Below are 15,406 nucleotides of genomic sequence, written 5' to 3' on the forward strand. Positions count from 1 at the left end.
TGGTTTACCTTACAACAGTGAAAAATAACTATACCTTTAGTGTGTGTATTTACTGCCAAAATACTTCTAAAGACAACTATACTTTGAAAACAGTAATGAAAATTAAATGCGACAGATATTCAATAAGTGATTCTAGCAGCACATTTTAAAAATTAACATTTGTGGTTATGCTATCTATCAGAAGTTTCTGCTTATACAATAAAAGATTCAATGATAATGGTAAAAAACACTTACACCAAGTATTTCATTATATTATATTTATTTTTTATGTGTTCTATGTTTTGAATATAAAATTATTAACAGGTGAATATCACAGTTAGGAAGTTCTTGCAGGTATTCCCCTCAAACTAGGTGTTAGATAATCCTTTGCTCTTGATTTTATTTCCTGCCACAATAATTGTTGTTCCTTCCTTGCTCCGGCCAACACGGTTTGATTCTCCATTGCTCGACGAGCTAAATATGGTAAAACCTCACCCAACGGTCCATAAGGGATAGACTTGTAAACTGTAAATCCAGCTGATGCTAGAGAACGATATGTTTTACAAACATGATGACTTGTGAGAGGAAATATATATATATATATATATATATAGAGGCTCTAATAAAATTCTAATTATATGTATCTAAAGGGACTTGAGCAATAATCTAATCAAAAATATATTAGTTTAACTTAAATGCTTAATCTCACAACTTTGGATGATTTTCAGATGTTTCTTTTTCTTTTGTCACAAGTCTAGTCTAGTTTTTATCATTTTTACTACATAATTGTAGAAATAAAATACTTTACTATTTTACTACTTAATTCCATTTAAAAATCATGGTTTAAAATATACTTTACTTGTTTTTGTTTAAATAAATGTACATTTGGTATAGTTAATATATTACTGTTCTATTCTTTACTTTTATAAGCATAGACCATAGAATAAAAACCTTTTAACTGTTACTTCTGTTGCAAAAAAACATTCCTACCAAGTGGGAAGGTAATTTGATCACTCATCCCCAGTAACTGTCCAAAGTTGACAGTTCCAAGATGATGTTGTATTCCAAGCTTCTTGATCCTGGATTTAAAAAAACAACAAAAAGCATGCTTACAAAATTTAAATTTTTACAAATATCTAATCACGAAAGTGTAGTTATTATTAGATGAATGCACATCAATAAGTTTGGTAAAAACTACAGATTATAAACCAAATTTTAGTATTATGCATTAGTTAAATTGTTAATTTAAAAATAAATAAAACACGAAAACAACACATAAACTTCAATTTCTGCACGTGTGTCAAGTCGAATGCATTGTTTCAAATTTGATGTTTGTGATGTCAAAAAAAAATTAGTTTTTTACAAAATAGATACTCAAATTATCGATACTGATAAATTAGAATACAAGATAAGAACCTCCTACCTTTTATTCTTTTTAATATGTTAATACATATATATATATATATATATATTGAATCACCCAAGGTGGCCCTGCCCACCTTTTCCATTTTTGAAAATCTTTGCTTGCATACACCTACTTCGTCCAGTTACATGTGCATAACCAATCAAAAACTCACGATATCGCTTTAGTGGTTTTCTTAGGCTCTTTCTTTTCCTGCTAAATTGCAAGCAGTAAAGTAAGGCATTAGTGAGCCTGAAAAGTCATATTTTTTACACCCAAATACAGCTTAGCTACTAAGTTTGATAAACTTCAATGGAAATCTGTTGTATTGATATAGCTTATGATTATTTTATATATATATCGACACGTACATACATAGAACCTATGTCTTTGTTTGTTTCAAATTAAACACAAAGCTACACAATGGGCTATCCGTGTTCTGCCTACCATGGATATTGAAATTCGGTTTCTAGTAGTGTGAGCCCACAGACATACTGATGTGCCACTCGGGGATTATACAGAACCTAATCCGTGATGAGGAGAAAACCCACTTGTAGAGAAAATATATATGTGTAAAAACAGCTGGTATGGGTAGAGAAAACTATGTAGAGGAGCGAACATTTTGACACAGAGCTTTCTTTCTACCCTTTTAGCCATAGGGGCATTATAATGTGACAATCAATCTCACTATTTGTTGGTAAAAGAGTAACCCAAGAGTTGGCGGTGGGTGGTGATGAATAGCTGCCTTCCCTCTAGTCTTACACTGCTAAATTAGGGATGGCTAATGCAGATAGCCCTTATGTAGCTTTGTGCGAAATTCAAAACAAACGCATCCTTTGTTGTATCGTTTCATGCTCTGTATCATGATTGCACCTGCGTACAGTATACCGTTGCCAAAGCAACGTTCTTTGTGTGTGACCAAATCCATTAACTAGCACTGTGTAAAGTTAAGTTTGATGTGCAACTCGACAGCATATAAGCCTTCTCTCGCTCTCATTATTACATTAAATATACTATTAAAACTTTGAAAATGCCAAAATGGAAAGATGATGAGGCTGCAAGAAAGTATCATTCCAACTGAGAAAGAGACTACCCTTGGCTGAGTAGGAGTACTGATAGCAATGAGCAGGTATATTGTAAAATGCATAAGAAAAATCTGCATCCCAGAAAGGCCACATTAAAGACACACAGTGAGAGAAAAGAACATAAGGTTAGAAGTACCATTCTTTCCTCATGCAGAATTATAAATTTTCCAAAGACAACATCAAAAGCTTCTAAGGAACTTAAAAAATGTGAAATTGAACTTGCAGTTGCAGTGTTGTCACTGCTCTGTTAATGGTGTTGTTCACATTGGTGATGTCTTTGTTTTATTTTGGAATTTTGCACAAAGCTACACTAGGGCTATCTGCATTAGCCATCCCTAATTTAGCAGTGTAAGACTAGAGGGAAGGCATCTAGTCATCATTACCCAATGCCAACACTTGGGCTACTCTTTTTACCAATGAATAGCGGGATTGGCCTAACATAATAACTCCCCCACAGCTGAAAGGGTGAGCATGTTTAGTGCAATAGGAATTCGAACCTGTGACCCTCGGATTACGAGCTAGTCATCACCACCCACCGCCAACTCTTGGGCTACTCTTTTACAAACAAATAGTGGGATCAACCATCACATTATAATGCCCCAAGGCTGAAAGGGCAAGCATGTCTGGTGCAACAGGGATTCAAACCCGTGACCTTCAGATTACGAGTTGAACGCCTTAACCCACCTGGCCATTGGTGATGGTATCAAGAAGCACGGTAAGGGAAGTTGCCTCGAAGACCTGCAATTGCACTGAACTAAGTGTTCAATACTTATTCGAAATGATAGGTCCTTGTTTAGAAAATTAAGTAATAAACAAAACGAGAAACAAAAAATACTGTTTGGTTGTTGATGAGTCTACTGACATTTCTAGTGATAAAAACGTGCATTTATGCAAGATATTATGACGAAGAAGATTGAACTGTGAAAACATCATTTTTAGGACTTATTCTTGTCATAGAAACAATTGGAGAAGTTCTTTATGAAGCACTGTTATCTCAGGTTGACAAAAGAGAGTTGATTCTGTCTAATTGTATTGGTTTTCCCAGTGATGGAGCTAGTAATGTGGTAGGGGAAAATAATTCATTGTGGTTGAAATTTTGAGATGCGTCACCAGATTGCGCTAAGATACCATGCAACTGCATTTTTTTGCATTCAGAAGAGCTTTGAAAAACTGGCTTCAAATTTAAGTTTTATTTTGAGTGGAATTCCTGCATGGTTCAGAAATAGTACCCTCAGGCATTCAAATTTTAAATATTTATTTAAAATTATGAATGCAGGCAATGAAAGAGTTGGTGCACCATTACCTTTCCTAAAAATGTCAAATACAAGATGGCTAGTGCGAGGCAAGGTTATATCAAACGTTTTGTTAAACTGGAAAGGATGGAAGGCATACTTTACATCCACAAGCCAGTATGGAACACAGCATATGTGTTACGAAGCATGCTTGATTGTGGACATGCTAGCAGATGATGCCAACTACCTCTATTTTGTTTTTGTGGTACCACTCGTTTCTGAGTGTGAACAAGTAAACGCACTTTCTCAGGCAACAAATGCCAATCCTGAAAAGCTAATAAATAACCTTGATGTTCTCTACAGATCTCTTCAAAGCAGGGTGTATGGTGTGAATGCAATACAGCTGCCTATGCCAAAAGTTCAGTTGATTCTGAGGATGTAAGAAGTAAAAAGAATTCCAAAGACCAGATTTGATTTGTCAAGTAGAGATGCTGTGAAATAATTATCAAACTGGTGGTTCAAGTTGTAAAAAAGACTCCCACAAACCGGCAGCTATTCATTGGACTGAAAGAATTGGCACCAAGCATTGTTCCTTCTCAAATAGACTGACTATCTTTCAGGGAACTTCCATTTCAGAATCTTCTACAAAAAGCAACAGATGTGTGTGACAGCCAATACTGCAAAATTTTGTGTCACCCCTTGAATGAAGAAACTAGTGTGTTTAAAGATGGCATAATTCCCCCATTAAGTTTTGGGGAGGAATTATGAGGTATCAAGATACTTGCAACACGTGTTTATGAAGATCTAGGAACCTGTTTGACCACTCCAGTGAGTAAAGCAGTTGTCAAATGCATATTTTCCTATGTAACCTTTGTAGAAAACAAGGTCTGCAATTGTATGAGAGTGCACATGTTAGAAGCCATTTTGAGAATCAGAAGACACCTTATGATGAGTAGTAACTGTTGCAAAGAATTAAAGCAACAGATAGTATGTTGGAACTATTTAACACAAAAACATACAATAGTAAAAATTATGCATATGTCGATTTTGATGCACTCTTTGATTAATTAGTATAAAGCTAAGATCTCCAATGAGAGATGTTCACAAGAAAATAAAAAAAAGGATGAAAAACGAATCACCAAAGTAACAAACTGTTAAAAAGTCCTTATCAAGTTTCTTTCCTTACAGTTTGAGTATGTAAAAGTTATTCCTCCAGAGTTTGTTAAATATTAAGAAGTAATAAAGAAATTGTCATGTGTTCTTGTATTCAATTTTACTGAGAGGTTGTTTGCAGTGTTGATATTGTGTCTAGTACTTCAGTGCCCCTGTAGAGAACAATAAAGTATCAAGGACGTAAACCAGGCCCCTTAAAGTTTTCAGTTTTTAACTCTATGGCAGAACCTCACCAGTCACCATGCCAACATTTTAGAAAACTGTTGGTAAAGCTCATGTTATTTTGTGTGTTTGTTTGTTTGCTTTCTTTCCATACAGTAATATGCAGATATCATACAGGTTATTTATAAATCATATAGCCTGAAACAAAAGGAAAATTTGCAAAAGATAACAATCCATTTCACACGAATGATATAATATGGCATAAATATACATGAACAATAGATAAAAAAATATATATATTTCAATCCATTTTTCCTGCAAGCTCAGTCTGATGATGGATTTTAAGTTATTTGATTATTTTGGTACTGAAGCTACTTAATTTTGTCCCACAACCATACAAATTTAGTCTTGTGCAGCAAAAGACATCTAGCAACCCTGATTATACTGTGTAGATGTATGTTTTAACTCATTCTCCATGAACAATTTTTTTTATCAGTTTCGACTTTTTGTGTTTCATTTCCACTGTTTCTAGTTATTTATTTTTTAGAAATTTTTCCGTTTTCCAAACTGTACTTTGTTCATATGCATTCGAAATTTAATACGGCGAAAGACGAAATTCCGGCCATAAGAAAAGAACAGCAATGACACTAGTCCAAAGATATCAGGGTCGACGATGTCTGCTAGGAAAGAACAAGCTGTAATTCTCAGGGAGTTTGTGCGTTATATTTGGCCGACAATGTTCCTTTCCAGTTTCTTTTTGTATGTGTGCAGAGGGATTTAAATGTCATGTGAAAGTTTTTTATACAGCACTTTCTGCCCAATACAGCACCTACAAAGAATCTGCTGGGTTAGGTATTGCTCTTTTTCCAAAGAGATTTGTGGTAAGATTTTCAGTGAATATTTATCATTCCCCATACATATTCCAATGTTAAGTGACTTTATGGATCTAATTTATGCACTCAATATTTTAGATCATTCATGTCTTCTCTACTCAATGGTGGGTGAGTTAAATTATACTTCTTTCACAATGTTGGTTACTTTAGTTGAAACTTGCATTTATTTTTGTCTAAGTTTTATTTCTTTTCATTGTTAACATTATTTAGTTTGTAAGTTCCTTTTTCACTACTACTTGTCGCATTTGATTTGAGTCAACTAAATATTTAATCGCTTGAAACTGCCATCTCTGGAGGAAATCATTCAGGCTGGCATGTGGACAACTCCCAATACATTTATTGCTCTTCTGCACAACATAGTAGTGTCTTCCTTGGGTGGGTACTGTCTTCCTCTTGTGGTGATTCTACATGTCTGTTCACCTTTAACCAAGGAATCAATATTGTTTACCTTACTTTGCTGATATACATCATATTTTAGGATCCCACCTAGTGGTGGGTGTTGCATGCTAAGGAACACTGATATTTATATCTTAATACTAAGTGTGTATGCTCCTATAACATCCACATTGAAGGTGGAATGTTTCTGTAAGACTACCAGGTGCTTATCTGATGGTGTGTCTGTTTCTATATATCTGTTGTTGTTTTTTCATTATCACTGTCGTATATATAAAGAACCATCACTCCTACTTCATGAGTAAAGCAGATGGGGATTTTTTGCTCATCCCTACTTACCTGTGATTCTTACAACTGGTCTTTATGCTTTTCAAAACAGGGAACTGCAGACATCAATTGCACTGTCTGCAGTACGTGGTTCTTACGAGCTCCCTAGCATATCTTCTAGTGGATCATGAGAGCCCTTGCCACTTCCAGTACCCAGTCACTGGGGTGGTGGACCATGGAGGTTTCCTCAGGAATTCATAAATAACATGGACCCCTTCAGAGTGAGGTGAGCAATCATTGTTATATTTAATATTATAGAATATCCTAATATGATAAGTCTAAGACATTTCTTCAGAAGGTTTTCTGCAATCATTGTTTATAAATTTTTTTCCATGCAAGGCATTTCCATCGAATGTTTTTTGTTTGGGTACACTGCACTTGTTAATGTCTAAATAGCTTACGTAAGAAATATGAAACAAGCAGTCTTATGCAAGATGCTTCAACTGGATGTTTTCTGTTCATACGTACTACATTGACATTGTATAACCTTCTGATAAGTATTTATCAAATAAATCTAAATTACTTTTTAAGGTGAAACAATATATGCACATATTAAGTGAAATTCAATTTATCAAGAAAACGTTTTTTGTCCAGGCTGACTGCATTTGTTGATCACAATGTTTGTTGTGAACAAAATTTGAAAAGTAAATCTGCTCCCCCCAGATGTTTTGTCCAGGCTGACATACTTGGTTATCATAATGAATATCCAAGGCACTTCCCTTGATTTTTTTGCCTAGGTGAAACAAACATGTTGTTCTTACACACACATACAAAGTGCTTCCACTGTTGTTTTTACCCAGATGAACCAAACTTGGCATAACCCAGCATATCCAAAGGTGCTTCCCCTGGATGTTTCTTGCACAGGCATATTGCACATGGCCTATTCATATATGTTCATTTAGCCTTAGCCACGTATTCTCATGTTTACATACAGACATCTTGAAATCTAAATATTATGTTGAGTGCTCATGCTTGTTACATATATGGACATCTTAAATACTATCTGTTGTTCACTGGAGGAGTATGTCTTACATAATATTGCATGTGTGTGTGTCTATTAAGTTCTGCCCTAATGTTTTTTTATTTTGTTGGTTACTGGATGAAAAGCATAACTATCAAAAAGTAGTGCTGTAATCTACAGATGTGCTTTCTTTCATAATTGTAGCACACTTGTTCATTCACAGCAGTTGTTCTCTGCTTCTTTGATTACTTTTGCACCTTCACTGGCCCCTCCATCTGTACAATGTGGAATTCCAGCTTTATGTGAGAGGAGGTAGTACCATGTTGAAAGTCAACATTTTGCCTGCTTCCCACCCTTCCTCTCCATTGATTTGCTGTGTTTCTGGTTTGTATATGCTAATTCTTGAAAATGAGGTTTGTCCTGCACTAGTATAGATGATGCAGTATCATTGGTGGAAAGTACTCACATGATTAGCAAGTTGCTGCAATGGTGCAAATATAAAGGGGTATATTGACTGTTGTTCCACTAAAAACTTTTAGCAATGCTTAGTCAAGATGGCTTTGGGTAAAAAAAAAAAGGTGAGTACCTGTTGGAAATACATTCTCAGTGCTAAAAAATATTAACATTCCTGTCATGAGCTGTAGTCATTTTAGGGGGTGAAACAAGCATACTTTATATACTCTGCAAAAAAAGAAATGCAAAAGGCAAAATTTGAGACATATTGTTAACACGTTTATTCCGGGTAGTTCTGTATGACATGTGTGAAACTTTGCACATTCACTGCTGAACATCCAAAGTCTGCAAAGGCGAAGTCCACACTCACTAGTTGAAGTTTAATGTCACTCAACGTCAATAACGAGTATGCCCCCCGTGAGCATCAATAACTGCTTGGCATCTCCTGCCCATGGAAGCGATGAGATGACGAATCACATCCTGTGGAATGGCTGTCCACTCAGCCTGCAAAGCTGCTGCAAGTTGAGGTTGTTGCCGTCGCAGACGTTGGTCCAACTCGTCCCAAAGATGTTTGATGGGGTTTAAATCTGGTGATCTGGAGGGCTAGGGAAGAACGTTGATGTTGTGGTGTCTCAAGAAGACAGTGGTGAGTCAGGCTGTGTGAGGACGGGCATTGTCATGTTGAAAAACGTTGTTGACGTTCACCATGATGGGTTGCACATGGGGCCTAAGAATCTCGTCGACGGTTGCATATGGTCTGATCGGAAATCCTACGCAGCCCTGGTATGGTTGAGGCAGTAGACATCGCAGTGGTGGTCCTATCCCGAAGGTGACGTAACCAGATGTAGCAATCTTGTGCGGATGTGGTCACACGAGGTCTGTCCGATCGTGGACGGTCACGAGTTGATCCATGTTGTTGGTGACAATTCCATAGCCTTGTGATGGTGCTTTGGTGGACATTCACAGCTCTGGTAACATCTGATCGAGATTCGCCTGCTTCCAAGCGACCAATGGCGTTGTTGCGTTGTGCTTCAATCAGTCTTGGCGTAACTGTATTGCGTGTCGGTGGCTTAACACTGAGCTATGGAAACCGAGAACCCGTCACTTTTATAGGGATTTTGCACATATTGCACTTGCAGAACATGCAGATCTCTCAAACAAATTTATTGGACACAAATGTGTTTTGGCAAAAAATCCGATGTTTTCCTCCGTTTTCAAAGTGCACAACTTTTATTGTCGTTTTGGTCTGACAATCAGTGCCTTAACACGTGTAACATCACATACTCTGAGCTTGTAACGTTATTACATATATTTCTCTTTAAAATAACAAAAATATCCCTTTTGCGTTTCTTTTTTTTGAAGAGTATATTTATTTTCTAATTTTTTACTGTGGTTACGAGGTTGATCAAATCAGCCAAACCTGTACAGAGATACAATACTGAAAGTAAGAGATAAAACAAATTGTTACTTAAAAAACTCTTACAACTTTATTCAAAAATCTAATATTTTGTATATAAAATCTTTGTAATGTTTACTGATAATGTGCAAAATTTTATTAAGATTTGCTTACTGTATTAAAAGTTATAATTTCCATGGTACAACTTTTAAATTAGTGAATGTGTCTTCATGAAATATTTCATATTATCATTAAATATTACAAGGTTTTAGTATGCAAAATATCAGATTTGTGTAACAAGTTTTAAAATTTATTAAATAATGTTTTACCCATGCAGTTTCCTTATCAAATGTTGACTCAAACATGCAAAGAAATTTTGATTTTAAGATTGAAAATACTTTTATGCATCACAAAATTTTCTAATTTCACATGTGAATTTTTTATAACATTCAGTTAATTATAAACATCAGCTAATTTATAAACCTGCAAGCAGGGACTAAAAAGGAAGTAAACAAAGTTGGAGATGCAGTATTCATTACTTACTTGAGTGTTATTTATGTTACAATATACAGATCTGTATGATACTTTTGTTTTTTTGTCTTTTAGTGTAAACCCGTACATGACTGCCTATGCATTTCTCACACACACAGATGAACCCCAACTTTCATCATTATGAGCCCTTAAGTCTAGTACTAAACCAATGGGGTGTGATACTTTTGCTACAAACTATAGATGCGATGTTTCAGCTACAGTTAAACATTTGCATTGCATCTTATACAAGTTGTAGTCTTGTTTTTTCCAATACAAATTATAAGCTTGTTTCTTCACATAAGACTGGTATACGTGATGTAGGTTTGTGTTTCTCCAAATATAAACTATAGGTTTGTTTCTTCTAGTACAAACTGTACACAAGATACATGTTTGTATTTCTCTTAATATAAGCTACATTCAAGATACAGATTTGTGTTTCTTCTAGTACAAGCTATAAGATTTTTATTCTAGTTTACCACAATTCATAGGTTTGTGTGTTGATGCTTTAGGCAGCTCTTAGTTTCTGTGTTTAATGTTTTAACATAAAATACAAGTTTTTCATATTGAAAATATATTTCTAAAATTAAGTATGATCTTACCTCCACTACTATTCTGGAATGTTTATGTTATCATAAGGCTATTCAAAATGACATTACAAATTCCTTACTTTTCTGTTCCATCATTTCATTTAGTTTATTGTAATTTTGTGCCTTCTGGTATTTGCTGGTATAAAAATTCTAATACTTGCATCAATAACACAAATGTAACACTTTAAAAAAATCATTTTAACTAGAGAAATGAAGTAAAGACATTTTTTCAACTGTAACTATTTTTACTTTGTGTAACATTTTGACAATTATGCATCAAATAAATCTAAATGTTTTTAAGGTGAATCAATATGTGCACATATCAAGTGAGATTCAGTTTATCAAGAAAATGTTTAAAGTTTAATATTAATAGAGTTGAATGACAGATAAACCTACCTCCTAATGGCTTGTTTCACACTTTCTTCATTATGAGTTGCAATAATGATGTTGCATCTTGACTGAGCAGTTTTAACATGATTTAACATGTACTTTACAACCCTGTAAAATTACAAGCTCTCTTTCAAACCAAACTAACCCACAAACTATGTAATGAAACATTTAAAACATACATAAACTGCCTTTAAACTATACTTTTATTGTAGACAAATGAAGAGAAACAATATGGCAAATAACATCAGGATAAAAAGCTTTCAACTACTGCCCCCTTCAGGATGATAATCAAAATCAATACAAAAGTAAATTTAAAACTGTTATGAAGAGTAATTTTGTACTTACTTAATTTGTTGTTAATATCACTCTTATGAATCTCAAAGAATAAAAGTATGAAAATCATCCTTGTACACTGTTCATGAAATTACATATTTATCTCATATTTAAATTACATATTACAAATTACATATTTAAGTTTTAAATACACATTGCTGGTTTTTATTGTGAAGTTCTTATTCATTTGTGCTAATTACAATATTTATGATAAAAGCAGGTATGAGTATTAAAGAATAATGTATGAACCTGTTAGAGCCCAAAAAAGTGATGAAACTAAATTCCCAGGATTTCACTAGCGTCAACCCCTCGAGGTGGATTCCTGTATGTGGTGAGTGTGAGTCCCAGAGAACATTCTCTACTTTCAATTCACCTTGGGCTAGGATCAACTGAATACCAATGTTGGACACTCAAGAGGTTCGTGATGATGATAAACCCACTTGAAGTAAGAATGTACATCAGGACAGTTGGTATAGGTGTTAAAACTTTTATTACAGTAAAGTAGAGAACAATATTTTAACCTTCTTAGGTCATCTTCAGGTTAAGAACCTTCTTAACCTGAAGATGACCAAAGAAGGTTGAAATGTTCTCTACTTTATTTTAATAAAAGTTTAATGCTCACACCAGCTGTCTTGAGATACATTCTCAACAGGTATTGTGAACACTGTGTCTGATGTTTGAGTATAAAGCTCATGAAACTCTGGAGTTGCTGCAGTGACCTTGCTTAGCATTGTAGTGCATCCCCTCATAGAGTTCCATGGTGGGTGGGGTCAGTGGGCACTGAAATTTCCTCTATTTATTATGGATATCCCAATCCATGAAAATAATAATAAAACCAGAAAAAAGACAACAGATAATTGGAAAACAACCACACATGGACAACTCTGTTGTCTAGTCACCATCACAGTTGATTTTATATCTTGATATCTCATTTTGCACTCCTTAGGGATGATATCTCCCTTTGTCATTCAAAAGCTATTAGAGAGGCTTGCTAGCTTCCCCAAGACAGACAGGAAGTTGTGTTCTGACAACATTTATGTGGAAACATCTACACCACAACACATCAAACTCCTTCTGAATTCAAAGCTCACTGGGATGTTAGTCTCCATGCTACTTTGAATTCCTGAAGAGGAATTATTGTTCTGAGGGATTTAAAGAACATTCCCGAGTCAAGGTTTCTGTTCTAATGTAGATGACATTAAGACTGATTCATTCTTATTTTTCAAAACCTGCTGATACAGTCACCTTTTGGTGGTGGTAGTGGTGTTTTTTGTACCAGAATGACAGGTTGTATGATGGACCAGTGAATGGATGACTGGCACTGCCAGTCAACCAGCATGCTTGCCATTGAATACACCCTTGAAGACCATAGCCAATGTTTCCTTGGGTCATACCATCACTGTTTGAACTCTGTACCAATTTCCTGGAAAGACCTATGATCAATCAAACCTTGATAGTCTCACTGAACAGTTGCTGTCTCCCTTAGTAATCCTGGGAGACTTTAATGAACATAATCCCCCGTTGGGTGGGGCTGATATTAATGGGAGTAATCATTCCATAGAGCATATGTTTTACAATCAAAACCTTCCTCTCTTCAATACCCATTCCTATTACTTACTTTCATGCACCTAGTCAGTCTTTTATTGCTATCGACCCCTCTACCTATTACTATTCACTTTTCTCTCACTTTTTTTGGAGAATTGACAGTGTTCCGCAGGGTAGTGATAATTTCCCTCTAATTTTGAGGGAGACTGGCTGTGATCAATGCCACCCGAACCACATGCCTCAGTGAAAGTTGGACCAGACCAACTGGTCTTCTTTTACTACTCTATCGGAACTTGATCCTGCTGTCATTTGTACACTCTCTATAGACAACTGCATGGTAGCAGTGACTAACTGCATTATCAGACGTGATGACATTCACTATGAGGTGCTGCTCTCCTGTTTCTTTTGCTATTCTTCTGGTTTCTTTTAAGCATGTTTGGTATGAGAATGTTCTTCCTGATGCTTGGTGCCAGGCTATTATCCTCCCTTTATCTTAGTTTGGGAAGGATTCCAAGATTCCTTCTAACTATTGTCCATTATTTTGATGACCTGTTTTTGTAAGATCTTTGAGATGATAGTTAATGCTCATCTTGGTTGGATCTTCAAATCAAACCTCCTCCTTTGCCCACCTAGCATGGGTTCCAATGACAACACTCTGCCATAGACTACCTGATTCAACTTGAAACATCAATAAGGGAAGCCTTTCTCAAGCAATAACATCTTGTTTCCATACTTGTTGGCCTTGAGAAGACTAATGATACTATGTGGATGTACAGAATTTTGTGAGACCTTCACTCATATGGGTTGTGTAGCCATATGCCTACTTTTATCCAGAACTTTTAATGGTCCAGTGATTTGAAGTTTGGGAAGGCACAATGCTTTCCCATTTCTTTTCAAAAAACTTGGAGTCCCAGTGGGTTCTGTCTTGAGTGCCACACTTTTCAGTGTGAGGATTAATGCTATCATTGCAAAACTTCCTCCTATCATTGCAAACAGACTTTATATCAACGATTTCCACACCTCATGTCAGTTTTTTGTTCAAGTGGACCACAGCCAATAGTTTTATCTTTTCCTTCTACAAAACTGTTTGCATACACTTTTTGCCACCATGGGGTATTTCATCTCAATTTCCAGCAGCATCTCATTGATGTTCTTCCCATGCGATGTTTCTTAAGCTTATCTTCATTCTACACATCAAGCAGTTACGTGTAAAGTGTACAAAGGCACTATACATCCTCCATGTCCTCTCTTCTACCTCTTGGGGAATGGATCAATGTTCTATGATCAAATATCATGCACTTATTCAGCCCAAACTGGGCTATGGGTCTCTGGATGGTTCTGCTAGGATCTTGGCCTTCAAGATGTTGGACCCCATTCACTTCTCTAGTCCAGAGTTTCTACAATGAGTCCCATGAGCCTCCTCTTCACCTTCACTACTTACAACTTTCTTTACAGTATGTTTTAAAACTGCAATCATTACCACAGCATCTCACCTGAGGTTGTGTCTTTTCTTCTTCAGTGGGCTATGCTCGTTTGAAATAAATGGTCTGTAATTCTTCCTTTTGGCCTTGATGTTTAGGTGCAGATGGCTGAACTGGTTCTGTCCTTGGGTGATGTTGCCGTCACTCCTGGTCAGCCCATCCCACCATCTGACCCTTCCTTAAATCTGTGGGCTCTGCTGTGGCTAGTTGTGGTTCAGTGGTTGGTTACAAGATCCCCTCTAAAATTTCTGTGGTCACTGTCAAGTTGTATGCCATTTCTTCTGCCTTGGATTACTTAATAGCTATACAGTAGAAACATTGTACTATTTCTACGAATTTTCTTAGCTCTCTTCTGGCCCTGGAATTCCTTCATATTACTTCTCACTCATTCTCATCAATATTCAAAACTGACTGTCCCATGCATGGACTACGATCCTGTATTCAAGGATAGGCTTCATGCTAGTTGGCAGTTGACTTGAGCTAGCAATGTGTCGACAATATTTTACAGATCAAACCTTCTGTTACTCTTTGGCTGTGTTGTTTCTACAACAATCAGAAGGAGGAAGTTGTCTTGGCTAGGCTACACATTGGTAACAGTTTTTAACTCATTTTTTCTTTTATCTGGGACTGATGCACCAATGAGTGGCCTTTGTGGCATTCAAGTCACAATAGTCTACATTTTATTGTTGTGCTGTCGTCACAACTCTGAATAACATCACCATTTTAGACATGTTTCTCTATGGATTTACCCCTGATGCTGGACAGTGTCATTAGTGATAGTGACACTGTCTACCTTACTTGTGTTTTTCAATATTTATAGGTTATTGGCCTTTTAAATCCTATTTAAGTTTTTTATCTGTTTTTCAACTTTCTCTAGTTTTACCACAATTAATTTTTACATTTTAATTCAATTTTACTTTCATGCTTCTCTTACTGGTTGTTTGGTGCAAATAGCCATGTTGCTTTGTTTCAATAAATGCTAACCAACCAACCACTAATATCAGGTTTCCATACCAAACTAGGACTAAGACAAAGTAATAAAAATTTGATTGTCATAAAAAATAAGATAAAAAGTATCATTCA

At 35.8% G+C, this 15,406-nt stretch overlaps 1 protein-coding gene across 5 annotated transcripts in view; it reads right to left on the bottom strand.

The window, feature by feature from the left end:
- Positions 1 to 242: 242 nt before the first annotated feature.
- Positions 243 to 15,406, bottom strand: part of LOC143244780 (hydroxyproline dehydrogenase-like) — a 50,897-nt gene continuing 35,733 nt past the window's right edge. For 3 of the 5 annotated variants that reach the window (XM_076490088.1, XM_076490089.1, XM_076490090.1), the window contains exons 8-10: positions 10,971 to 11,072; positions 970 to 1,058; positions 243 to 522 (exon numbers count right to left, since the gene is read on the bottom strand). In XM_076490088.1, coding sequence (XP_076346203.1) covers positions 317 to 522; positions 970 to 1,058; positions 10,971 to 11,072 — 397 coding nt within the window. In that variant the 3' untranslated portion in view covers positions 243 to 316. Of the gene's footprint in view, positions 523 to 969; positions 1,059 to 1,402; positions 1,598 to 10,970; positions 11,073 to 15,406 lie in introns of those variants that run through there. The other 2 variants (XR_013025319.1, XR_013025318.1) reach the window with 2 other exon arrangements.

Source organism: Tachypleus tridentatus, chromosome 2, assembly GCF_004210375.1.
Source record: "Tachypleus tridentatus isolate NWPU-2018 chromosome 2, ASM421037v1, whole genome shotgun sequence".
In the NCBI taxonomy this organism is placed as follows: domain Eukaryota; kingdom Metazoa; phylum Arthropoda; class Merostomata; order Xiphosura; family Limulidae; genus Tachypleus; species Tachypleus tridentatus.